This window comes from Phaenicophaeus curvirostris, chromosome Z (genome assembly GCF_032191515.1).
Source record: "Phaenicophaeus curvirostris isolate KB17595 chromosome Z, BPBGC_Pcur_1.0, whole genome shotgun sequence".
NCBI classification, from domain to species: Eukaryota; Metazoa; Chordata; class Aves; order Cuculiformes; family Cuculidae; genus Phaenicophaeus; species Phaenicophaeus curvirostris.
This window is the reverse complement of record NC_091431.1, coordinates 33905714-33931693: the sequence shown is the minus strand read 5'-3', so window position 1 is coordinate 33931693 and position 25980 is coordinate 33905714. Positions and strand designations below refer to the sequence as shown.

At 36.0% G+C, this 25980-nt stretch overlaps 2 protein-coding genes across 5 annotated transcripts in view; both read right to left on the bottom strand.

Annotated features, from left to right (window-relative positions):
* Positions 1–12644, bottom strand: part of LOC138733319 (uncharacterized) — a 38580-nt gene extending 25936 nt beyond the window's left edge. For 2 of the 4 annotated variants that reach the window (XM_069880409.1, XM_069880411.1), the window contains exons 1-4: positions 11948–12642; positions 8081–8172; positions 4604–7078; positions 1995–2177 (exon numbers count right to left, since the gene is read on the bottom strand). In XM_069880409.1, coding sequence (XP_069736510.1) covers positions 1995–2177; positions 4604–7078; positions 8081–8138 — 2716 coding nt within the window. In that variant the 5' untranslated portion in view covers positions 8139–8172; positions 11948–12642. Of the gene's footprint in view, positions 1–1994; positions 2178–4603; positions 7079–8080; positions 8173–11947 lie in introns of all 4 variants that reach the window. The other 2 variants (XM_069880412.1, XM_069880410.1) reach the window with 2 other exon arrangements.
* A 3020-nt stretch (positions 12645–15664) lies between these two features.
* NUDT12 (nudix hydrolase 12) lies at positions 15665–25777 on the bottom strand. Its single transcript, XM_069880422.1, has 6 exons — positions 25533–25777; positions 23032–23627; positions 21946–22113; positions 20059–20172; positions 17293–17492; positions 15665–16082 (listed from the first exon to the last, which is right to left on the bottom strand). The coding sequence occupies exons 1-6, from the start codon at positions 25736–25738 to the stop codon at positions 15972–15974; spliced, it is 1395 nt and encodes a 464-aa protein (XP_069736523.1). The 5' UTR covers positions 25739–25777; the 3' UTR covers positions 15665–15971.
* Between the last annotated feature and the right edge of the window lie 203 nt (positions 25778–25980).

Here is a 25980-nt window from a genome sequence, read left to right as displayed (position 1 = left end):
TAAAGCGCATCTTAGCTTGCTACCATATATTTATATATTAAGAAAACCTAGACTATGATCAAGCAATTCAGTACAGCATATTTTTACAGCTTAATACTGAACTGTAATAATTGTAGTAGAGCTTAAATTGTGACAAGTAGGCAAAAGCACAGAAGTAAATACCGCAACACTGGCATTATAGAGTTATGCCAAGACATGTCTTGAATATTTTTTCATTTCTCCCCTCCTTGATCTTTTGGCACAGATATCAAACTGTGTGTCAGAACAAACTGCACTTAGGTTCTCCATAGCTGCTGAAAATACGCATGTAAAGAGGTGCTGCTTCCAAATATTAATTAGAGTTGTCTCAAGTCTGCAAACACCAAGGAACAGCCTTGCTACCAAAGCAAAAAAGACAGAATTCTCTGATCTGTAGCGCGTTATCCAGAATTATTACATGCTAGAATTTGTGACAGAATTGTCTGCTTGCTCACCTGTTCTGGAGGCTACATCAGGTTCATGCCGCGTACTCATGTACTATCAAAAGCATTGTCTCAAGGAAAGCAATTCTAGTTCTTGCAACTTACTCTTTTTTTGTTTTCTTTTTGTTTGTTTGTTTCTTTATATTTTCTCTATAAAACGAGTGTGTGCCTGATCTAGTAAAATTTATGGTCCAGCTTTATATTCAAGAGAGACCTTACTGTTGAAATCAACGAACAGTTTATCTTGGTGTATGTTTTTTGAGCTCTGGAGGTTTGAGATAGTAACTTTCTCTCTCCTTGCTGTGGACTTGAATCTGTCTTAGGAGCAAAGAATGGAAACTACTACCAATAAACATTTTTTTCTGTGTGAAATAAGTCAGTTGTTCCTGCTGCTTCGTTAACAAGTATCAATAATTTAGGTATTGACTCAGTTCTCTGAACTAATACTGTATTAGATGCCTTCCAGTATCTTACTTGCTGTCCAGTTACTGCTTCAGAAAGCCATGAATTCCCTGTAGGTCACATATTTCAGAAGCTTGTTGATGCCCAACCTGGCAACTGATATCTGTGTTTAGGTAGTAATAGAGTCTCTGCTGATGTAGGACTTATCTCTTCAGTAGAGGGAGAGAACATATTTACGGTTTATCTTGGATTGGACCTGCACTGAAATTTACAGTCTTCCACAGTCTTCCATTTAACTGTCTCAAAAAAGGAGGTTATACATCTATAACTAAAACTTCCCTCACCAAAAGTAAACATTAGATCACAAAATAATTCCACAGGGAAGTGCTTATATCTTCATTTGTACAAAGTACTACTTACATTACTAAACCAGCAAAACAGAAAGCAAAGGTGCTGTGAAGTAAAAATTACCACATATGTTGTCTCCTAGACTGTGCAGTCCTTGCTTGAAGACAACATCTACATGAAATGCACATTGATTATGCAGTTAATCTTTTAAATTCCTTCCCTTGTGATTTAAGCTGGTGAGTTTGGCACAGGCTCAAGCACATTGGCAATGTGGCAGATTTCCTAATCAGGCAGTTACAGGACTAACTGTTCCCATACTGGAGGGACAGTGAAGGATGATCTAGGCAACAAGCCCCAAGATCAAAGGTGGAGTAGATGATTATCTTAGTGAGGACAGAAGGACTCCCAACTCATCTACTTTGCTTTGGCATAAGCAAGGTAGATATCAGGATTATGATTTTTGTACACCCTCAAAGCTTTTGCCGTAAATTATTACCTGTTTGTCTGTACCTAGAACTTGTGTTAACATTGCTTATGGATTGTTTATGGACAAGGATGGTAAAATCAAGATTTTCAGTCAATTGTTCTCTTGGTTATATGAAGGAGAGAGAATACTAACTCCCATAGCGAGGAAGAGTTCAAATGAATAAAGTATGTTAGCTCATGATAAAGACTAAGATAGACAGGTCATGAACTGAAGTTCTATGTCCTTAGCTAAAAACTTTGTTAGAGTGCCAGTCACAAAAAGGAGAAAGACTATAGTTGTAAAACTAGTGTACTCACTTGATCCTTCAGTGATTGTGCTGTTTATGGAGCTTCCTCCAGTTGAACTGCATTTTTTGCTGTCTTTGAACTGTTTCCGTCTCCTGGCCCACTGCTCTATTGCATCTTCCTGGGAACTGTCACTCGCTCTGGAGTCTTTCATCAAAGGTAGCTTTCTGGTTTTATTAATTTCTGATTTCAAGTCTAAATTATAACGAGACATTGTTTGTTAGGACTGTGTGAGACAACATAAGCAATCATACTGTTTAAAATTTCCATATTCCAAATATGAGTATAAACAAACACAGAACTGAAAATACCAAATAATAATGAAGATATTAATGAAGTATATATTTTAGAGTAATGGAGGTCTTCACATACATAAAAGTACATATGAATACCTTGTGGTAGTTGTATCTGTAGTTAATTACCTACATAGTCTTTCGTATAGCACCATATTTATGCAGAAATGTAAATTGCTCATGGACATTATTTACAAGTGCTGAAACATTTTTATGTGCTCAGTATGCAGATATATAAAGTGCTATTGAAACATTAAAAATCTTTCAAGATAAACATGCTGGTAAAAGGAGTATATACTCTTCTACTTTAGATTTCTTTTTAGTTAGTGCAGTATAAACTTATTTGTTGCATTACTATTTCACCTAAAACAACAACTGGAAATGCAATTATACCCACTGGCAAGGGCAGATAGAGAGAAAATAAGCCCCGCCTCAACAGGCTCCCTAGAGGATTGTTCAAGTGCTCTCTTGGCTCAATAACCTCTTTCTGGCTTCAGCCAGATCTCCATCACAGACCTGTGTTACTGAGCCCAGTTTCCAGGGCGCTTGACTGTTGGTGAGATCCAGGAACCCAGTTTCTTGTAGGTGCCTTTGTAGTGCCCTTTGTGTGAGTCTTTGCCTTTCTGACAATTAAGGTCCCACAACACCAGCAGACTCTAAGAGTACCTGCACTTCCTGTTTACAACATTTGTATCTGCTTGTCTCCTCTTGTTCTGTATGCTTTTATTCTTTGTTGAAAAATGCCGTGTTTCCTTTCCAGCATCACTGGATTACTAAGCAGAGGAAGTCCTACACTGCCCATTGTGCTCAATGTCTTGACCAAGTAGGCTGGTATGCCCACACTACAAGGTGACTTTTATTCATATCAATGGGTCTTAAAACTTTAAATCCTTATGCTTCTTTCTGGATATACACATTTATTCATTTATGGTAGGAGGTCCACAACATAGATGGAAAATTGAAATACAACCATAGACCAAAAGAGGGACAAAGCTACAGATTAACTGAGATAATACATAAAACAAAGAGCACCCACAGATAATTCTTATCAAGGGGCACAAGGGAAGGTGAATGAATAAAATTAAAACGCAACAAATAGCTGCATTGTGTTGAACACATGCATTGTGTTGAACAATTGTGGTCTAATGTATAAGAAGTCAAGGTTTTTAGGCATGTAGGCTTCCTTCTTACTGTATCTTGTTCTAAAGACATTTACATTTAGTTAATTTTCTATTTAGTTCAGATATTGCTCTATATGGCAATATCTACCAATATAGTCTGTCTGGAGTTCAGGCACTTTTGAAATATTCATTACCAGTGCCAAACAAGAGGCACCTTGGAGGACATAGAATAGACTATTTCAGCTGGAAAGGATCTACAGTGATCATCCAGTCCAATTACATGACCCCTTCAGGGCCAAAAGTTAAAGCACATTATGAAGGGTGTTGTTCAAATGCCTCTTAAACACTGATGAGCTTGGGGCACTGACTTCTCTAGAAAGCCTGTTCCAGTGTTTGCCTACTCTGATAGTACAGAAATGCTTCCTAATGTCCAGTCTAAACCTCCTCTGGTGCAGTTTTGAAAAATTCCTAAGCATTCTGTACATATGTATGGAACATAGGTACATATGTGTGTACATACTCACAATTTAAAAAGCTTATGTTGTACTGTTGATTTCTCAGTATGACTTTATATATTTATGATTCTAAATACGTCTTTTAAATGATCAGTTATGGATATGGGTAGATGAATTACAGAAGGGAAGACAATAAATTTTGTAAGAGATTAGCAATTAAAAATAATTATTTTTCCTGTGCAGTTTTCTTAACTACATAAAAGGAGGAACAAAGGTAAAATGATGCACTGTGGTCATTCCATGACATATAAAGGCTCAGCCAGTATTAGGACCAAGACGTACTTAGAATTCAGTATTTGCTTAGATTACTTGGATTCCAGAAACAGATTTATGTGATCCTAATCACTGAGTAGAGCTCTGAGTTCATGCCACATTGTAACCACAAAACCCGCCTTCCTGTTTTGGTGTTTGCTTCTCTCATTAGCTGTAGAGGCTGGATTGGCCCACTTCTTGGGCAAAATTGTATTAAAATTTCCCTTATTTATTTAATTTTTTTTAAATTTAAGTTACTTGGCTCTGCAATATGCTCAACACAGTTACTACATTTTATAACAAATTGTCAAAGATACAAATATGATCCCTTTGTAAATTTATACTTTCATTTTCCCCCAAAAGACATCACCAAAGTACTCAGCCACAAATGCAAAAGATGTGTTAAGTGATATTAACTGCAGAAGTCTTATAACACCTACCTTTCTGACTGATCTGTTTTACTAATGTTGGGGGGATATCCGTATTCTGATAAAAATCTCTCATTTCAATCAATTTCTCAACTTCATCACAGTTGGATTTGGCTAACTGAGGTGGTTGATATGCTCCAGGCTGTTTCCTTAAGTTATCATGAGTTGACTGTTCACTGCAAAAATTCTCTGGTCTTTCTTCGACATGCGAATGTTCTGCAGAATCCTCTTCTATAAATGCTGAACAGGTAGATAATACGGCAATTTGTGCTAAATCATAATGACCATTGGATTCAACAAGAGTATTCCCTGATAAATCCTGTATCTCAGAATAGCTTTCTGATTCATTATTTAAGTCATGCTCCTCAGAATCTAATAGCAAGGTTGACAGAAAGGATTTTTCTTGTATACTACAGGGAAGTTTAGGCTCCTTTCTTACTGCAGAGCTGAAGGAATCAGGTATCAGTTTAGTGTCTCCTTGGATGAGTCTTCTTTCCAGTTCTCCAGTTATCACAGTCATTACTGATCCCCTCCTTTTCTTTATTACTTCAGGCTCTACAGGGGCTGAGTGAGCATTTTGCTTTAAAGCTGAAAGCTGGTTTGGGGCACTTTCTGTAGATGCATAATAAGTACTTTCCTTGTCATTAGTAAGTTCATCTGAAGGGCTTCTAGAATGTGGAGAGACTTGTATCAGCTGAGCTTTGCTCTGCAGTTGAGTGTGCTTTGCTAGACAGTTGTACTCTGGTGTCACTTCATTTAAAGCATCTTTGGTAGACTCAGAGTCTTCCTCCTGTATGGCTATGTTTCTCAGAGGCTCTGCATGCCCATTTTCTTTTTTTTCATTTATAGTACTACTGGAATGAAGACCCTCTATTAAAGTTTCTTCTGTTTCTTCACCTTGTCTCACATAGGCTGCATAGTCATTTAGTAAACAAGTATCATCTAAACTTTCTTCAGGCTCAGATTGATAAATGGTAATATTACGATCGAATGATGTGAAAGCATACTGATATGAAGACTTAAGGCCTCTCAGACTTCTCAGTGAGGAGGTCAAGTCAGGACACTTACAAAGGTCTGTATAGCTGGTAAGAACATGTGAGTTCCTGTTATAGACATCTCCTGCTTTGGTATCCTTAGGCAATACTTTTAACGATGGCAATGAATAAAAGCCAGAATCCCTTCTGGGGGGAACTGGTGACGGTACCTCAAGGGCAGTATTTGGGAAAGACTTTCTCCTTGCTGTTTTTTGTCCTGTGTCTCTACATTTGTCACAGTTATTCCTTTTTTGACCCAATACATTGTTCTTACTGATGTACTCTTTCCCTGTGTTTGGGTTATTCAAAGTGTTACTAGCTACAACACAATTCATGTTATTTCTTCTTGAAAGAAGTAATTTATCTTTTGAAAAATCTTCCTTTTCGTTGGTGTGGTCTTCATAGTCCTTTTTGTTATGTTCACAGAAATAATTTTCTTCCTCCCAAATTCTCAAGGCTGTAGACAGGCTGTCAGATTCCTTTCTGTCATTAACAGGGTACAAAGATAACCCCTCTGCAACTGTATCCAAATGCATTTTTTCACAGTCAGCAAATTCTTTAGGTGGAGGGAGAAGTGTACATCCATCTAGGAATGTATAGTCTACTTTTTCATGAAATGTAAAAGATGACTCATAATCTGTATTGCCAGGTGCCTCTGTTACAGAACAATCTATTCCATTCCAACATATATCTTCTTGTTCCTTTCTGCATGTTTTGCTCTGTGCTGGTTCATCAGGTTTGATGTTAAACTTTAGATTTTTCTTTCTGCTAGTATATTCCACTTTAATTTCTTCTGCTTCAACCTTAATTTTCAGGGAGGCATTTTTATTAATGGCAGTTTGAAATTTATGTCTAGGGGATCCCTTATAATTTCCATTGTGTTCTGCTGAATGGTCAGTTGAAGGACACTGGTACTTTGAACATTTTGAACACTGGCTTTTCTGGTATTGTCTTTCATGACAACATTTATTGTTCTTTGAATTTTTCCTTTTCTCATCTACAAGGTTTGTTCCAGAATCAAACAAAGAAGCATTCTTAATTTCTACTTTCACATTAAAAGAACCGCGTTTTAGTTCTGCAGTAATTTTCCCAGTAGCCAAACTAATGGACTCTGCAGAGTTTGGCTTGCCCCACAGTGTAATTTTTCCTGCGGATGAGCCTTCTGATTCACCAAAAGTTACTGTTGCTAGGACTTCATCTTGCTGAAGAGAAAACATTTGAGGAGGGTGGTTCTTCTCTTTCTTTCCTTCTTTTTCACTGTCTGATACATTATCAAGGTCTCTATCTTCAGGCGCATCTGAAGTACTCTGATTCCTGTTTTCATGATCTTTTCCATTTTCTTCAGTACCCTTTACTTGCAGTGGTTCATGGAAGTGAGCCAGGGCCACATCTGACTTATTTTCAAGGCTTGCTACATTTTGCTGGCATTTGCAAATGGCTGACAACCGTTCATCTAATTAAATGTGGAAAAAAGAAAAAACATATTTTTCCCATTATTTGATAAACAGTATCACAAATGTATGACTAGATTTGAGATACTTTTAAGAGAAAATGCCTATTTTATATTAAAGTGTAGAATATTTCCCACAACATTATTTTTCATTTCAATATTGATGTATTTGTCTAAATCCTCTGATAAGTAATATTAAGTCAGATAAGCAGGGCAGACCACGTTAACCCATTCTGACTGGAGGAAATTAATAGATTAACACTTTTTCTTTTTTTCTAAGCAACTCTTACAGTTGTTAAGTGATAAGGTATTCCACTTGCATTTAGAAAGATCTACTCTTTTTACTTCCATTATTCCTCTCAATATTTGCTTCACTCATGCGAACACACTGAGACAATCAATATCGCATTGCAAGTTTGTAGTTTGGGGTAAATTGCATGGAACTTGAATTTTCTAGTACTTTTAGGGATGAACAAACAAAGGAATTAATGAATATTCTCTCAGTCTCACAGCAGATCAGTGGCACATTGCCAGGAGATATGAGCCAGAGTTCCCTGACTGAAGCAGAAGAAAACATTGTTTCCTAGAAGGAGCTGTACTAGGCAAGATTTTGTGGTGTTCTTCCATATACATAAAGTTCTGCCTTGCTTGGGCTTTTTATAGAATAGGTTGCGTGCATTAGAGGGAAACAGTTTACAGTGACATCTACCTAAGCAGGATTAAAAAACCCAAACCGTTAAATTTAGACAACTTTGGGAAACTTACAGCAAGAATGCTGAAAATTTGAGGCAATTGAACATCGGTACATTTGGAAAGACTTTGCCAGAAGTAAGTGGAATGGCAGCTCAAATAAAACAAAACAAGTAGCCTCATCAAGACATGACCTGTACATACCTATGCTAGAGTGTAAATATTTCCAGTGTGACAAAGCTTTGTGCACAAAGATGCATTTCTGGCTATGATTGTGATGTTTCTACTTCATATTGAACATATCTGTAAACTTACATTCTCTGGAATCAGAGGTCTTTCTGCCCTTGCAGCTTTTTCGTCTTTTTCTACTCATTTCAAAGAACTGAAGCCATCTGGGTTCCACTGTCCTGTGTGGGAGGGAAAACATTAGATGATAAAAAAGTTTTTCTGGAATAATTTTGGTCTCTCACTCTCTCAGGCCCTCCAACTTGGCTTTTCTTCTGTATAAGAAGTGACTGGCAATAATGAAAAATAAAAAAATGATAAAGCAGATACTAATACATATATTATTTTCTCTTATTTATTTTGGACTAGGTTTTGAAATGTTTTTAAATAACAGCTTAAAATCAAGGCCTGATGATCTCAGGTATGGAAGCTGAATCAATACTCCTTGAAGTCTGTGGGAGATTTGGGCTATGGCTGACCCTTTCCAGCCTATAGTTTTATCTGATTCTGATGAATGGAGCTTAATATTTGCTGTTCTCTGCTGTATCCAGAGACCAACGTATATCTCACAGTTTGAGTTGTCCTTTGCATTTCTTTGTGGGGAGAAAATTGTCTTAGACTCAGATTCTTTTCATCTCATAGGTGAACTTGTTAAATGTAAGGTTAACTGTTAATAATAATTAGTTAATCAATAACTCATTTAAAAATATTACTCTTTTCACACAATCAAGAAAATAACAGTTAAAAAGTTTGTTTGTGTACTCCACTGGCCTGGGAAATTTCACTATCTGACAGCCCTAATGAAACAGTACCAATGACCTGATCAGCCCAAGTGAAACACTATGAATGCAACCAATTGAGGCCTTTGATAATTTGAGTCAAATGAAGAATCCCTGCAGCTAGGATCTGCATCCATGTTTAGTTAGTCAATAATTTTTCTGCAGCTGATCACTGAAGTGACATCTTAAATTTATATTGAACTGAGCAGATTATCTAAAACCCAGATGCCATGGAATCACAGAATCATAGAATGTTTTGGATTGAAAGGGAATATGAGGGTTACTGAGGCCAAGTCCCCTGCAGGAAGCAGGGACATCTTCAAGTAAATCAAGTTGCTGAGACCCCCATCCAACCTGAACTTTGATGACTGCAGTCATCTTCAAGTCATTTATTATTTCTTTTGTACAGTGGAGCTGAGTGCTGTTTGAAGGTATGCTAGAGCTGAAGAAGTCTATCCTATGCAGCAAGGTTACTAGGTAGAAGAGATTTAACCATTTAGTACTGGCAGCATTTTCTGGGATTGATATTTCTTTGGAAAATTGACTAAAATATTCTTTTTCTTTTTTTTTCTTTTTTTTTTAAACAGTAGTAAAACATAATGAAAATACTCATTTTTCCAAAATATGTGTACCTGCTGGGATTTGCTTAAGTTTATTTAATCCAGAGATTTTCTATTATATTTTAAATGACCTTGGAACAGACAATTCACATTGTTTGAAAGTATTTGAACTGCTAATACATCATTGGGATAGCGTCTTGGTTCCAGCTAGCAAGGGTTAATTCCCTGGTTTTGGCAGCTAAATTGTTAGTTTTTAGAAGAAGCTGTGAAAGGATGCAAAAATGGAGGTATTCTCCCTTGTATTTTTGGAAGATGCCTTAGGGAGATTGAGAAAGTTTTGTATTTATTGCACAGCAGACATTTTCAAAAGTATGTCTATTTTCGGGATGAAACTATACCTCTCTGTTTTTTCCAGGTGTTTTTAGTCAAAGCTTGACAGACAATCCTGCCAGCCGAGATCTGTTCTCAGTGAGAAAAATTATCCTAAAGGTAAAGACAAGGCCTCAAAGGACAGACAGGCAAGAGCTAGGACTGATATTTATCTCTAGCTTTGTGTATGAGGCAGCGTCCTTCAATTTCAGATAAAAATCAATATTCTCTTTTTAAAGAGTTATATGTGCAAGTATGCTAAGTGTATGAACCTCATATTTTGAGGTGTCTTATAGTATGAAAGATCTACAGACTGGTGTGTATTCTTATGGCAGTAAGAACAAGAGTCTAACAAAGCTCTACAATCTTATTGTGATACTTGATGTTTTCAGTAAGTTGTAACGGAGAATATATTTATACTTCTAGGAATTCTTGAAATTCAATGTAAGGAAGATGCTATATACTCAGTTCCTTCCCTTCCCACTTTCCCTTCTTGATTTTCATGGTTTTCTTTCCAAAAAACTTTCTTTTGCTACACTTTTTCTTTGCCTTTCTTCAGGAATTCCGCTTTCATGCTTTTTTTCCCTATCCTATGATAATGAAATGGTTAATCTCAATACAGGAAATGTAATTACTAAGTTTCATTGCTAAAATGCTACTTAAAATTATTTGCAGATCAAGAGCAGCTGTTTTACTTTAGTCTGTTTTTGTAATTGATGATTAATTGTACAGCTGTGTGCAATAGATTACATTTTACTTTAAAAAAAAAATCTGAATTTTAATGAAATGCTGAATGAACCTTACAGACAGGAACCTTAAAGACCAGTGTTTAAGTCCATTTTATTAGGGAAAAATAATAGGCATGATTAGAATCAGTTAGCACTGGATTTGAATTATGATGGCTTTCGTGACAAGGTTAGCATGCTTTAAAATGGGTGGAGGAATAGAAAAGTGAAAAGAACATAGAACAATACCAAAAAGAAAAAAGGAAACACTGTAAGATAGGTGCTGGAATAGTAAGTAGAAAGTATTGTGGATAAATTCAAATGAAAATCATATTCATTTACATTTCTCCTCATAGTTGTATGGTTTTGCCAGGTTTTGTCATGACAAAGCATCATAGAACTTCGCAGAATGAATTCTAGGTCTGAGAAGGTCACTAGTTCTCATTCAAATAGTATGGGACAATCTGAAAGTTTTGAAGGTAGGTAGCACTGGTTCTCTGCACGCCAGGATTGTGGGAAATGACATAGTACTTTCTAAAAATTTACTAATGTGAGCATGCAGCAGTGAAATCATCAGTAGAATAGCCACAGGTCAAAACTGTTCATAGTGGTAGAACTACAGTTTCTTCTTAAAAATAAAATAAAAAAATCCAAACAAAACGCAATTCTAGCTTCCAGGGTTTGAGTTCTGGAGCCTAAAAAGGGGAAACTTATAAAGCACATTTTCTGACTATGCAGTTGGTAGAGTCACTTCCTCTCAAAAAGCAATTTATGCTGCATAAATTAGGAGTAATTTGGCTTAGAATAACAAAAATTGGGATGTTTAATATTTCATATGGTATCTTTTAAAATTAGCAGACTAGTTGAGAAAACGTCTACGTTTCTTCAGTGAACTGGCAGAGCTACAGAGTTTGACTGTTTCTCTCCCTAAAAAGAAATAAATGCTTAACCAAAGTATGCAGGATGATGAAATGGTAAGAGGAAAAACAATCTACTATACACACTTATTCAATTGCTGCAAATACAGTTTGTAAGCTCTGCTCAGCAATATGTAATATTCCTTCTTGATTAATAATCCTGTAGTCTTATCACAGCATTTGTCACATTCACATCTGAAATATTAGTTGCAGAAAGACAATACAAATAACAAACTGAAGTTAGTTTAGGTAGGCTTTAATTTTATATTTTATATTTCTACATTACCACAATATAAGACCTTACATGACAAAGTAAAATGACAGATACAGTTTTAAGAATCAAAAATCCATGTTAAATACCTTTCACTGAGGAAAATATTCTTATTTACTCACAATCAAAATCCATCTTTGGGAAACTATCATTCTTATTTATTCAGAAAAATAAAATATCCACTGAGCTATAACTGAAATTCATTACAATGTATCTACTGTATAAAAGTGCAGAAATCCCATGTTTAATAAAAGCTATGATGAGTTAAAATAATTAGTATCTAAAGTCTACTACTTGACAGAGTGTCATTTAAAAAAAAGGGTATTTTATACTTACAGTTACTAGGAGCCAATATTAATTTTCCTCAGATACTTGCTTGTTGTTATGGACCCTGTGAAGAGTTTGCTTTTCTAAGCTCATGAAGGATGTGCTGGCTGTTTTGCTATGGCTTAACAGGATCAGAAGTTCAAATTTTTTTTTTTTCGGACTTATCCACTTCCATACTGTCAACCCCAGTCAGCAATGATATGCTCTTAATACACATATCCTTCCAATCACTGAAGCAATAGAGGACTACTAGTTATTTAACAGCTAAAGCAGATAAAAAAAAAAAACAACTCAACTTACTGGGGCTTTACAAAATGTTTCTCTGAAAAGTCTTAATCAGATTACCTAATTAAAATTAAAGATAAAAGAGGGAACAATGTTTTTCATGGTCTTGCTCCACTTCCTTTTTCTATTTCTGTCTTCTAAGCTCAGAATCTGATTAGTATATTTAATTCCATGAAGCACCATGTCTAGTCTACCTTTAATCAGCCCGTTGACATCCACCCCTTTTTCCTTCATGTTGTAGATTTCAAGATAATGACTTATCAACTTGGCAAAATTCTTACACAAAACACAATATAATGTGTACGCTATAGTATCAACACTAGAACGATTTTATTTTTCACATGCTTAGACATTTGCAATATGAAAAATGAGATAAAAGAAGTGCACTTATAGGGACCAAAAAATTCGTAAAAATCTCATAATTAACATTATACTTACGTGAGATGTGATTACATTTCATAAGCTTACAGCTTGGTTAGTAGCATCAATTTTGTTTTCTGTTTAAACACCTCATGTTTTTTACACTTTATTGACTTTCTATTTCTATTATTTGTAAGTTATTATAATTTCAAAAATCAGATAAAATACAGAATATTTAAGAACTAAATACTGAATAGAAATTAATTCTCATTAGTGCACAGGCAAACTGTGAGAAAAGGCATCTCCAGAATTTTCTGCTTTGTACATTTACATGTAATGAATACTCTTTTTGCTCTGGTACTATTGTAGAAACAAGAGGGAAAAGATTGAGGAATCCTTATCACACAGCATGAAAAAACCCCCTCTATTTTTAATCATTTAAGGAATACTATTTTCTTACTGTACTGCGTTAATTCAGTTGCAGACACAGCCTGTATGCAAATCTGCAGCCTTTTTGGATCAGGCATACAACTCAAATCTTAAGAAAGTGTTGCCCTGATCATATTCCAGTCAGAATCACTACATATTCTGTTTAATTGTTGCTAAATTTAGTTTGGCACTTTTCTAAATTACTCTAATTACTAAATAACTGCAATTGCTGAATAACATATTTTGCTCTCCAATTAGATATTTCATATGCAACTTGCAAACAATAACTATGCTTCAGGAAACATCTATGCATAGATATTTTCAAACAAAAATTCAATCCCACAACCTGCAAATAGGTCAAATTAAGCAATAAAAGGCCAAGAGAAGTTCCAGTTTAAATAATGGATTAAAATTATCAAATTTGTTTTCCTAAAGAAGGGATATTTGTCAACTTCTCTGTTAATAGTTCACCTGCTGGGGAGGTGAAAAATGAAAGGAAAGTTTAAAAAGAACTGCTGGTTTAGCTTTTGAAAATGGGTACATTTAAAAATTGTTGCAACATCAGAAGTTATTAGAGCTGAAAGATTATTAAAATATTATTTTCAGACGAGTATAATTGTTTTCTTTTCCAAATAATCTTTTTCTGCTTTTTACATATAGTAAAATGAAATGTTTCTAATTCTTAATTAGCACTATAACTGCAGATATATCTTGTTTGTACAGATTTTCAATTAAAAAAATAGTCTGATTCTTAATATCACAGAATGGCAGAGTTTGGAAGGCACCCATGGAGGTCCCCTAGTACAGCCCTATTGATGAAGCAGGTTCACCTACAGCAGTTACATAGGAATACATCCAGGTGAGCTTTGAATATCTCCAGAGAAGGAGATTCCACAGCCTCTGCAAGCAGCCTGTTCCTGTGCTGTCACCCTCACAAGCAAAGGATTTTTTTCCTCAAGTTCAGACGGAACTTCCTGTGTTCCAGTTTGTTCCCATTGACCCTTGTCCTGTTGCTGGGCACCATTAAGAAGAGTCTAGCCCCAAGAGTCTTGACACCCACTCTTTATGTATTTATAATCATTGATAAGATTCCCTTCTTAGCCTTCTTTTCTCCAGGCTAAACAGACCCAGGTCTCTTAGCCTTTCCTCATAAGAGTAATGCTCCAGTACTGGTTACCAATACTTTCTTCTGAATTTCATAGTTACAAAGCTATTTCTATAGCAAGCCACCATGAAAAGCTAATATTAGGATAGGTCTTATACATGTATTTTTAATTATCTCAATGTGATAAATTATTTCCTTTGTTACCAGATTTGCTCTTTGCTTTATCCTCTCTTTTCCATCTGTTCCTCATTCCTTCCTTGTTCATCTCTCTTGATGTGCAGTGACTAGACAAAAGCTCCTTGCATTTCTTAGCTTCCACCACTGTTTAGATTTTGTCCAATGCTCTCATTTGACTTGCATGAACAGGCTGCAGCTAGGCTTCCTTTTGCCCTACAATTTTTTAAAAATATTTATTTCACTGACAATATGTGGTCCTGCTGGTAGTTGTAGTCCATGACAACTTTTCATATCTCCCCTTGCAAAAGCAATTTTTAAAGGAAGCAGTGCATTGCGTCCTTTTTCCATATGGCTCAACAGATAACCTGATTTTCTTCATTTGTAGGTATAACTAAACAAAGAAAATAATGAAGCAATGTAATGATCTGACAACTGTTCCAAGACTGTCAGAAATGCTTCTTGCTTTAAAGTTTGATATCTAATGCCTTATAAAAAGGATGCTGAGCCCAGTATGACACTAGATAGAAGAAAAAGAACTATTAAGATTTGTAAAATATTTTTACTGATACTAGTTTGCAAAGAATCTTGAAACAAATCTAACATCATTAACTGATTTAGAAAAATATTCAAATTACTCTGAATAAAAAAATTGCCATATGGTACTAAGTTAATATTTATGATTATAATTTTATTTCGGGCTGGTCATTTATATTTTCTTTTATATCACTGCAATAACTGCATAAACATGGATTACTGAGCCACCACAAAACTACTTTAATAATAAAGCAATATAATTTTATAATCTTCTATTTTGATAGAATATTAAGTTATCCTTTTTCTCAATAACACGAGAGATTAAGGAACAAATCTGAACTGCAGTATTAAATATACATACATAAGTATTTTAATTCATATATTGCTTTCCTAGTCTTAGAGCTGGGGTTCATGTACTTCTTTCAACCGCAAAATTCTTATCTGCAGCAACAATCTTAGTGTCTCTATTTCCACAGAAGAACTTCGTACATATTTTGAGATATTACCTTTTGTGTAATGAATCTGCTTTGCACCTCCATTACTCTACTGTTCCATTTCTAATTATCAGAGAATAAAAGATTTTACCGCCTAGGGTAAATAAATACATTATTATTACATAAAAATCTCTATAGTTTAGTCTTTTTGGGATGGTTCTCCTATACTTTTATCATAAACAGAGTATCGTGTTATATTTTTAAATTCAGGCTGACATACAATTAGTAAGTGTGGGGCAAATCAGACTAGAGTAGTAAATACTCTGCTTAGAGGGTTATTAAAGTAAAAGATACAAAGTACCCTACAGTCATCATTTAAGTATGCTATTAGCTTAAAAATAATCATGCATAATAACAAAAGGCATAACAATTTGATTCTGTAATGAAAAGGTAGCCTGTGAAAACAAGGTACCAATTTTAGCTATTTGTTGCTTGCTTGCTTGCTTAGAATAATCGCGGGATTGTTGTTCAGTTCACACCTGAACAGATAAGAAAACACCTACAAAGGTTTCCATAGTTTAGTTCAGGAACCAAAGGAAAGGCTTAAAAATTCATGTGGTTCAACATTTACTAGATAGACAATTCTTTTTAATTTATGATTTATATAATTTTCACTAGAAGAAGTAATATAAGTTAAAGAAATAAGTTATTAAAGATTAGCATTCATTCCAATCCAATGTTTTATTAACTGGTGCGCAATAGCTTGACTTGGTGGTACAAAGAAAGAATGCCGATTTCCTTTAATAAGAACTTCCATGACCTGCAATAAAGAGAATATTTCTTTAGAAGATAATATTATAAACCATAAGTGATCTAATGTTGTATTAACACAGGAAATATTTTACTATGATGGTCTTTCAGTCTATTATTACTATAGCTATCAAAGAGCCACTATGAGATTCTCCAAAACAGATGCAGAGAATAAAAACTGCAGAGAATAAAACCCACATGATTCTGTGTAAATTTCGACATATTTGAGCTCGAACATGCCCCAAAGGATGCTTTCTTTGGAATACAACTGTAGAAATTGACTTTTAATACACTATTTAAGTTTTTTGCGAAACCTCCCTACGGTAAGGACCACCAGATGGTGCTCTACACTATTTCATAAATTAAAAAGTAATTATTTTAATATGTGCAGTTCAGAAGGAAATGTGCTATATGGGTTTTTTGAATCTGTTGGAAGCAACATGGAGTAAACTTTCAAAGCTTACTCTCTAAAGTACATTTCCAACTTTAGACCAATTTGCATATGAGTAGCTGTACTCAGAACTGATACTCACTTAATAAAATAATGCTATCTGTGTTGTCAGGAATACACTGAGATTGTAGGTGACTAATTTCACCTTCAAATTGATTTACAGAATTGACTGGTAACTGCTAGGCAGAAGTACACTGTTATTAAAAGTGTAGCTTATAAGTAGCCTGTGGATAAACCTGTGAAAACTACGTTGTGTAAGCAGTCTTTCTTTTTTCCACCCATAAACTTTACAACCCTCTCTGTGAAAGTCTTTTTTACCTCTCTTTCATTTGACTATTTTTTAAATACTCAGTAAAGCTAAGTATATAAATTCCTATTAATGCATAGTAAACTGCATTCAATACCAGAGTAGTAAGACAGAAACAGATGTTTAAACTAAGGAGTTTCTGAAATTTTTACTTAAAATCCACCAAAACCACCAAATCTGGTAGTATGCTTGTTTGGAGAAACTTAAGATGATGAACGCCACTAAATACTACTTCTGCCAAAATAAAAAGCACAGGCTTGCTAAGAAAGTTGGTTAAAGTAACAGTAACTTGAGTATCTCCCAAAAGGAAAAAGTGAAGAGCTACCTGGTGAAAATGTCATAAGATGGGCTTGCATTTGAATCAAATTACCATAAATATGAAAAAAAGCAAGTATCTTGTATGCCAGAGCCAATATAGTCACAGGCTAATCAACACAGGAAGGAAATAAAACTGAGCTTTACCTGTTCTCTAGTGAACCAGCAGGCATCCTCTACTTCATTCTTGTCAACTTTAATTTCTGTAGACACTGCAACAGCTAAGCAGCCAATCATTAGGGAGGACGGCATTGGCCACGGCTGACAAGAGACATACTGAACATGGCCAACTTTGACTCCAGCCTCTTCTTCTACTTCTCTTCGAACAGCATCTTCTATTGTTTCACCTAATCAAAAAGGGCAAAGAACAAGCAGCTTATGAAAATACTCCATGCAATAATTACATCATGTGCTTCAAACTGACTTACAAGATTTGAAACTCCCTCTGACAACTACCTACAGAGATCTACTTCACAGATCAGGGCACAGACATTTCAAGCAAAATGGACCTTTGAAAATAAAGTAAGATCATAATGTTTATTTCCTGGACCTTTGAAAATAAAGTAAGATCATAATGTTTATTTCCTGAATTGATAATTTATCATACAGGCAAACTATTATTACCTAAAACATCAAAAATTTGGTAGGAAATATATTGTTGCTTTAATTAAATATGAAATGTTGATCAGTTAATTTATAAAAAGCATTGTGTTAACTTTTAGATTTTCAGTGTGATTGTGACAGCATGTAATATGACCTGGAAATCAATATTTAAATGACAATAGTAAGAAAACAGAGACTTAAGAAGACTTGCACACATTTCTACATTGTATTATTCACTTTGCCCGATTCATTCTTCATTTTTCCAACACAGACAGACAATTTTCCAAACAAGCTGCAGTGGTGATGTGTATGTTGAGTATTAATGGTCATAGTCTTATATATGCCTACACATACTGTGTTGTAACCGCTGATTACATGTTCATTAGAACAGACATGCCATGCACCAGACACAGAAGTTTTAGTTCAGCTACATTGAGCTCATTAGAAGCTGATGATAAAAATCAGCTAATTCTAAATATTGGAAACTAATAAGGCTGGCAGAAGAAATAAGGGATTAAAGAAATAAACATCTTGGCTTTCCTGTTGCCATACTCAACTGCACACAGTTACTGAATACGGTTATACACTATAATTTCACTAGTGATTAAGACGTACTCCCAATACAGGGATGTTTTACAAATTGTTCAGCAGCTATTACTAATTTTAACTAATTACAACTATTATTCCTGAAACAGCTACCGAAGTATCTCTCTACTTTTATTTTGTAACTATATAATTTCTGCTTATCTTCCATATAATCAACTGGGCTCATAACATATAGGTACACATATAATTTTATGTCAATCCCAAGTTATGCTTTAACTTTTATTTTGCCCATGGTAAAATCCTTTGCTAAGTATTGCCAAAGAAATTCGTGATACTAATATGTGTCTAAAATTTTTATTTTTCATTTAAATATGGGTATGATGACAAAGCTACTTTTAGCTCAACTGACTCTACTACTTGATGAGGGAAAGGCTGTGGATGTGGTCTTCTTGGACTTCAGTAAAGCCTTTGACACAGTTTCTCACAGCATTCTGCTTCAGAAACTGTCAGCCTCTGGCCTGGACAGGCGCACACTCTCCTGGGTAGAAAACCAGTTGGATGGCTGGACCCAGAGAGTGGCGGTAAATAGCATTAAATGCAGCTGGAGGCAAGTTACAAGTGGGGTTCCCCAGGGCTCAGTGCTGGGTCCAGCCCTGTTCAATGTCTTTATCAACGACCTGGATGAAGGCATTGAGTGCACCCTTAGCAAGTCAGCGGATGACACTAAGCTGGGTGGAAGTGTTGATCTGCTGGAGGGTAGGGAGGCTCTGCAAAGGGATCTGAACAGGCTGGACCGCTGGGCTGAGTCCAATGGCATGAGGTTTAACAAGGCCAAATGCTGGGTCCTGCGCTTGGGGCACAACAACCCTATGCAGTGCTACAGACTAGGAGAAGACTGGTTAGAAAGCTGCCTGGAGGAGAAAGACCTGCAGTGTTGATTGACAGCTGTCTGAACATGAGCCAGCAGCATGCCCAGGCAGCCAAGAAGGCCAGTAGCATCTTGGCTTGTATAAGAAACAGTGTGGCCAGCAGGTCCAGGGAGGTTATCCTCCCTCTGTACTCGGCACTGGTGAGACCGCTCCTTGAATCCTGTGTTCAGTTCTGGGCCCCTCACCACAAGAAGGATGTTGAGGCTCTGGAGTGAGTCCAGAGAAGAGCGATGAAGCTGGTGAAGGGGCTGGAGAACAGGCCTTATGAGGAACGGCTGAGAGCTGTGGTTGTTTAGCCTGGAGAAGACTGAGGGGAGACCTTACTGCTCTCTACAACTACCTGAAAGGAGGTTGTGGAGAGGAGGGAGCTGGCCTCTTCTCCCAAGTGACAGGGGACAGGACAAGAGGAAATGGCCTCAAGCTCTGCCAGGGGAGATTTAGCTGAACATTAGGAAAAAATTTTTCACAGAAAGGGTCACTGGGCACTGGGACAGGCTACCCAGGGAGGTGGTTGAGTCACCTTCCCTGGAGGTGTGTAAGGGAGGAGTGGATGAGGTGCTGAGGGACATGGTTTAGTGTTTGATAGGAATGGTTGGACTCAACGATCCAGCGGTTTCTCTTCCAACCTGGTGATTCTATAATTCTCTGATTCTAAGTTGCTTTTTGCTTTTTTTTTAAATCAGCTGCTGGAAAGTAAAGAACAGGCACATTTATTATAACAACTTATCTAAGAGGAAGCAAAGCCGCTTATTTGACATAACAAGTATCTTATTTTCAATGTAAAGTGTTGATATGTGAGAAAATCTGTTTGGTAAGGGATAATGAAATTACTCACCAGGTTCTACAAATCCAGCAAGACAGGTAAACATTCCTGGGGGAGACCTCTTGTGTCTACCTAAAAGGCAGTGGTTCCCATCTGGATGGATGACTTGCATTATAACTACAGGATCTACGGAGGACATTAAAGGAATATATTCCAACATTTGTCGGAGGACTTAAGAGCAGTAATAAACTTCAGCCTATCTGACAGTAATACATGTACATATAATTCAGATACCTTTAAGTGACTGTAATAAGAATTGTGTAGATGCCCAGAGCAAGTTGTTATTTTATTTCACTTGATTTTTTTCTCCTGCAAGACATTTGTTTGCTTTGTTTTGCAACATACATACTTTCTAGAAGTTTACTAACCAAGGCTTGAATGCAGTATGTAAAATACCTGCAACCAAAGCACATAATCTGTTGAGTGCCAGCAATACTACCTAGCTATGCAAGCAGCAGATAGCAAAAAATTCTGCAGATAAAACTATTTACTATAAACTCCTCCACACATATATCTCAAGAAGATCCTTTTGACTGAAATACAGTCACAATGTAAATGCTAACTAAGCTTTCCCACTTCTCACTTTGTTGACTGCTATCAATCTCTCACCTCATGTCGAACTTCATCCACTTCCTCACTTCTGGTCATTTTATGTGGGGTTATATTGTGTGTCTTTTCTTTCTTCCTAGTAGCATTATTCTTTGTCATACCTTTCTGCACACTGTTCATCTATGACCTTTTGCCCTTCTTTATTGTTATCTAGCTCTTGAGTATCTCAATGTTTTGGTTTTATATTTTTATATCTATCTCTGCCTTTATATATTTTTTCTCTTGCTGTTGTTTTTCATGGGATTTTTTTTTTGTCCAAAACACTAGTATTTTCTCTGTATGAAAAGACTTGATCCAGGAACCCCTATAATCAATAATTTCAAAGGTTGCTGTCCTGTTCAAAGGTATCTGCCATGTAGCATAGTGTAGAATATTTAGTGTTGCTATCTGTAAACTTTCTTCAGGGAAAGGCATGAGTAGAAAATGCTGGTTCATCAGTCTTTCCTATACAATCCCATTCCTCCTCTAAGTTTGTTGTGATAGAGATTGTAAAGAAACAGCCACTAGTATTTTAGCAAAGTTCACTATAGTCCATAAGACAGAAGAATATGGCAGCATGTTATGATTACTACAAACATATATCTAGAGTATGGGAGAGAACATGAAATGCAGGAATGCAACACACATACAACAACCAGAACTACAAATACCAAGAAAGGGCAAGGTAGGGAGAGGAAAAGTGATCAAAGAGCCACCAAATTATCCAGGAAATGTCAAACTTTTTAATCTGTCTTTGTTTTCCCGTCAATAATGTAGTACACTTCCATTGCGACACACAAACAAAAGAAGCTATAGAAGACTGTCTATACAAGCTTATACACCAAGTGGAAATAGGCCTGGTGGTTTGTGACTGACAATGAATAATGAAAGCCAGTGAACATGGTAATGCAGTCAAAGTGGCACTATAGGAAAATGTGCACTGTATCAGAAATCTGATACAGAGCTGTTTCAAACTCAGAGAGCTTGAAAAATGTAAGAAAATAATATGCAAGGAGTGGGGGAAATTGTTAATATCTCATTTATGTTGTTGGATCTTCTAATTGATATTACTCCATTACAATAAATATTGATATTGACACAGTAATTCTTTGACACAGACTACTTTATGAAAGAGAAGCCTGAACTATTTAATTCTCAAGAATAGAGCTTAGACAAACATACTCTGGGGAGGGACGAGTATGTAAGACCTGGCAGAAGCAAGCAGCTGAAATAACTAAACATAAATTTATTTACATGTATAATAGTACAAACAAGCCACTTTTGACCAAGTGTATTCTACAACATTCTCACCAACTCTTGGATATGATGTGTTGTGAACACCTTGGAGACTGGGACAATCTTCTTTTAAGCAAGTTTTCTTGTAACCCCCTTCTTCACTCTTGGTTAGGCTCCCACATGTTGGGCAGAATTGGTAGCGACTGTGCCATGCTAGAATAGATCTAGCCTGGGCTACTACTCCTTTAAAAGAATTCATTGAAAGTAAAAAAAAAAAAATAAAAATCAAATACTAATTCATAAAAGCTTTTACTAGTATAGAAAAAGGAAGCAGTAAAGTTTGACACAAAAATCAGAGTAAAGCTATGGCTTGAATGATAACATCCTACAGAGAAGTTGAACAATACAAGTTATTCAGATCTTTTTCTTTGTAGCAGAGCACATGCAATAGAACACATCGCTTTGTAGCTATAGACCAATTTATATTCAGAAACAAATTAATCTGTATCGATATACCCTGATTCTCTTTTACTTTGCCTGTGAGAAGAGTCAGAACTATATATCACACCCTTTCCAGAGGGCCACTTTAGAGCTACTACAGGTATTGACATAATAATGCATTGTTCCATTTAAACTTCAGATGCAAGTCAAGTTTCCCCTTTACCCTTCTGTAAATGCAGAATTATTATAACAGCAGTTGTTAACAACATTTCCATAAAGACAATAATTAGCTTGGACATCCTGACTTTCCAACACTTAAACGTACTGTTTCCTTCTTAGATAAGTATCCAACACACTCTTATTCAAGACACAGATTCATTTCTTATGAGAACTCACTAATGAGATTTTTTTTTCTTTGTTTTGCATTAATGAACATGCATTAATATTTAAATAGTACCATTCATAAAGCCATGATGATCACTAGATTTTACAGTCTAATACCTGCCATTGCAGATGCTGGCACTTTTTAACTACATACGTTCTTAAGTACAAAATTCTCCACAAAACCACTGACAGGCTTTTAAAATTAAAATATTTCTAAAGCCACTGAAAATACTCAATTCCTTTGCAATGGTTTGTCCTTGCATTATACTTCAATGAATCCCAAAGCCTATCTTTCTGATTACACATTTTATAACTGCTGGATTTTATGCATCTTACCAGCTTCTTTTTCAGGGAGCTGCAGTAGGGCTGGCATTGGTGGATGAAGGAAGTAACAGTCTTTATGCCTCTGTTTAAATTTTTCAGCAGAAGGAGAATCCATGCTAAAAGCAAACCAAGCAACTAACCCATCCTCTTCATCTTCTTGTAGAACTCTTCCAGTGCAAGTATCCAGCAGGTTCACGTGGGACTGAAGTTCAACTCCAAGGAAAATCAAGGTGCTTTCTTCACATTGGTTCACGTACTGCTCCACATCCTTGTGGTACAGCCTACAAAGCTTTACTTCTGGCTGCTGGGAGCTCTCAAGTCCACCACCCAAAGTAACCAAAGGACTTAAATCTGAGAAGAGGATGTATACGGTAGTTGGATGGCTTTGTTTTTTGCTTAGCCACTTGGCATCTGTTCTTTTATCACTCCTTCTGTCCAGAAGTGTCAATCCAAAATAATTTCCATATTCTTTCACTTCATTTGACAGAAAATTAGGCCTCTGCCCACCCTTCACATTAACCAACAAATTAGCTATGTGCTTGTACCCCCAAAACGAAGCAATGTCCAGAGCTGTCTGCCTTGATTTGTTAGCAATGGATCTGTCACACCTAGAGAAACAGAAAAGTGGTTACCAGGGTCAATATGTTTAGGAAGAGTCCTGATGCTATACTATTCTTACTTACAGCATAGAGATCTGATACTACTAAGATGTAAGAGCTTTTAGACGTTCTTTGCATACTGGGGCACTCTTCAGGCTAAATACTTAGCATTACAGCAATGAAAACTAAACTTCAAGTTCTTTTCTTTCAGCCAGATCCCACAGCTTTGTTGATCTCCTCCAGGTATTATTTACTATGGTTCATGCAGTTCTACAATAGCAATGAATTAATTAAAATCCCACACAATGCATCATGCAAAAGGAAAAAAAAAAAGAAGGCTCAAGATCATTTACAGATAGAACTGGCTGTAGCCAGGCTACACGTCTCTTCTAAATAACTAATTAAAAAAAAGGAGTTCAGCTAGCATTACTTTTCAGACACTATTCGAAGTGGCATCAAAACACTTACAAGAAAATATCATTAAATAAAAATCAGGAATACAGCTTCTGTTAGTGAGAGAAGTAGCATCCTTAGAACTGAGGTGCTGGTCCCTGTAGGGATCTCTTTGTTACCAAAACGTCTGCAAAGTGACACGTATGAGGGAACACTGCCTCATGCCATATACTTAAATATCAACAGAAAAAAGTAAAACATCTGAAATTGACTGGGGTTGACTGGGATGTCAAATACAATGCACTTGTTATTTCTGTCAAATTTAATTCAAGCAGCTAAGTAAAACAGAAGTTTCACTGTAAACTACATATTATACAGCAGATGTGGGGCCAGACTCAGCAGTTTTTAAAACCAGAAAACATCAGTATGTTCACATTGCTGATACACAGGTAACTGCACCACAGGAAAGATTGTTTTGACTTAAGATTTTATATTAGCCTCAATAGTTTCTGAGGGATTTGGGAATATATTGTAGAAAAGCATTCAAAACTTAATTTACATTAAGCTCCCTGCTGAGCCTTCACAGAAGGACAGCATCTGGGTATGAGTGAAAGGAAAAAAAAGGGTGGGATTATCACTGGAGGCTGTGGAATGCTGCGCTTGAGATTACTCATAACCACAGAATGAACAAAACTTGGCGCAGAAAGGAATAAGTTGGTCTCGATCAAAGTAGAGTTCAATTGAACTGCAATACCTGACTCTCACCCTCGATCTTGAAACCCTTCCTATTTGAAATTTTCAGATCCTGACTTTTTTCAGGCTTCAGAATAATCTTCTTTGGGGTCTCAAGGAGAACTCTGAAGCATTCTTTGCTCCTCTGAGTGTCTTGAAAAACTAGAATAGTTGACTTGAAGATAGACTATATATGTATGTCTACATATATTTATATAGTAGCAAGTTTTTGAAAAGAAATGAACATGCTTGGTGTCATACTGACTGAAAAAAATAACATGACAGCTCAAGCAGAAAGAAGAAACCAAATTGTCCAAAAAATAAGAGACAAAATTAACTAATCAGTAACTTTTGTAAAGGTGTGCCTGTCATGTCCTACTTAATAGCCACTTTCAGCAAACATTCTGCACTATAAGGTAGATCCAAGTGGATTGCAAATAAAGTTTAGAGAAAAAGTCCAAGTGGAACAATAAATTAATACCAAATTTATACTCAGTACAGTAGTCAGAATGGGATACAAACTTTGTTCTATTCTGCTGGTCTCTGGGAGAAGTTACAGTATACTCTTTAAGATAAAAGTAATAATTTTAGAGATGCTCACAACTTAAAAGAGTTTCTTATCATGTTGCATGATGCAACAGCCGAATTCAGTTATAAACAGACAGAGCATTTTAACCCTGAATTTTTTTCTGCTATCTGCTAGGTAAATTTACTTTTCTGAGATCAAGTTGAGATAGGCAGAAAGGGATTCAGGTTAGAGCTCTTCTGTAGACCTACTAAACTGCTTACCCTTTTTCAAGAAGAAGCTGCACAACCTCAAGGCGTCCATTTCTGGCACCATACATCAGGGCTGTCCAGCCATTATCCGCTGTTGAATTGATAAGTGAAGGAGAATGACTGAGCAATGCTTTCAATCTGGCTGCATCTCCAATAGCAGCAAAATGATGCAGCTGAGAAATCATGTCCTGATGGAGATTATTTTCAAAGTCTGTCATTGTGTCACCTAACTTAAAAAAGAAACAACAAACAAAAATGACTTAAAACATATCCACCATTATTAAAATGATTTAAGTAAAAGAATTATGTTTAATACCATGCAGACATCCAACACTACCATCAAAAGAATGGACGCAACAAAGGCTTAGAATTAGTATGACACTGCTATTTCCAACCAAATCCTAGTGCCTCACATCTCCAAATACAGTTAAACGTTATCCAATAAATTTAAAGAGGCTTA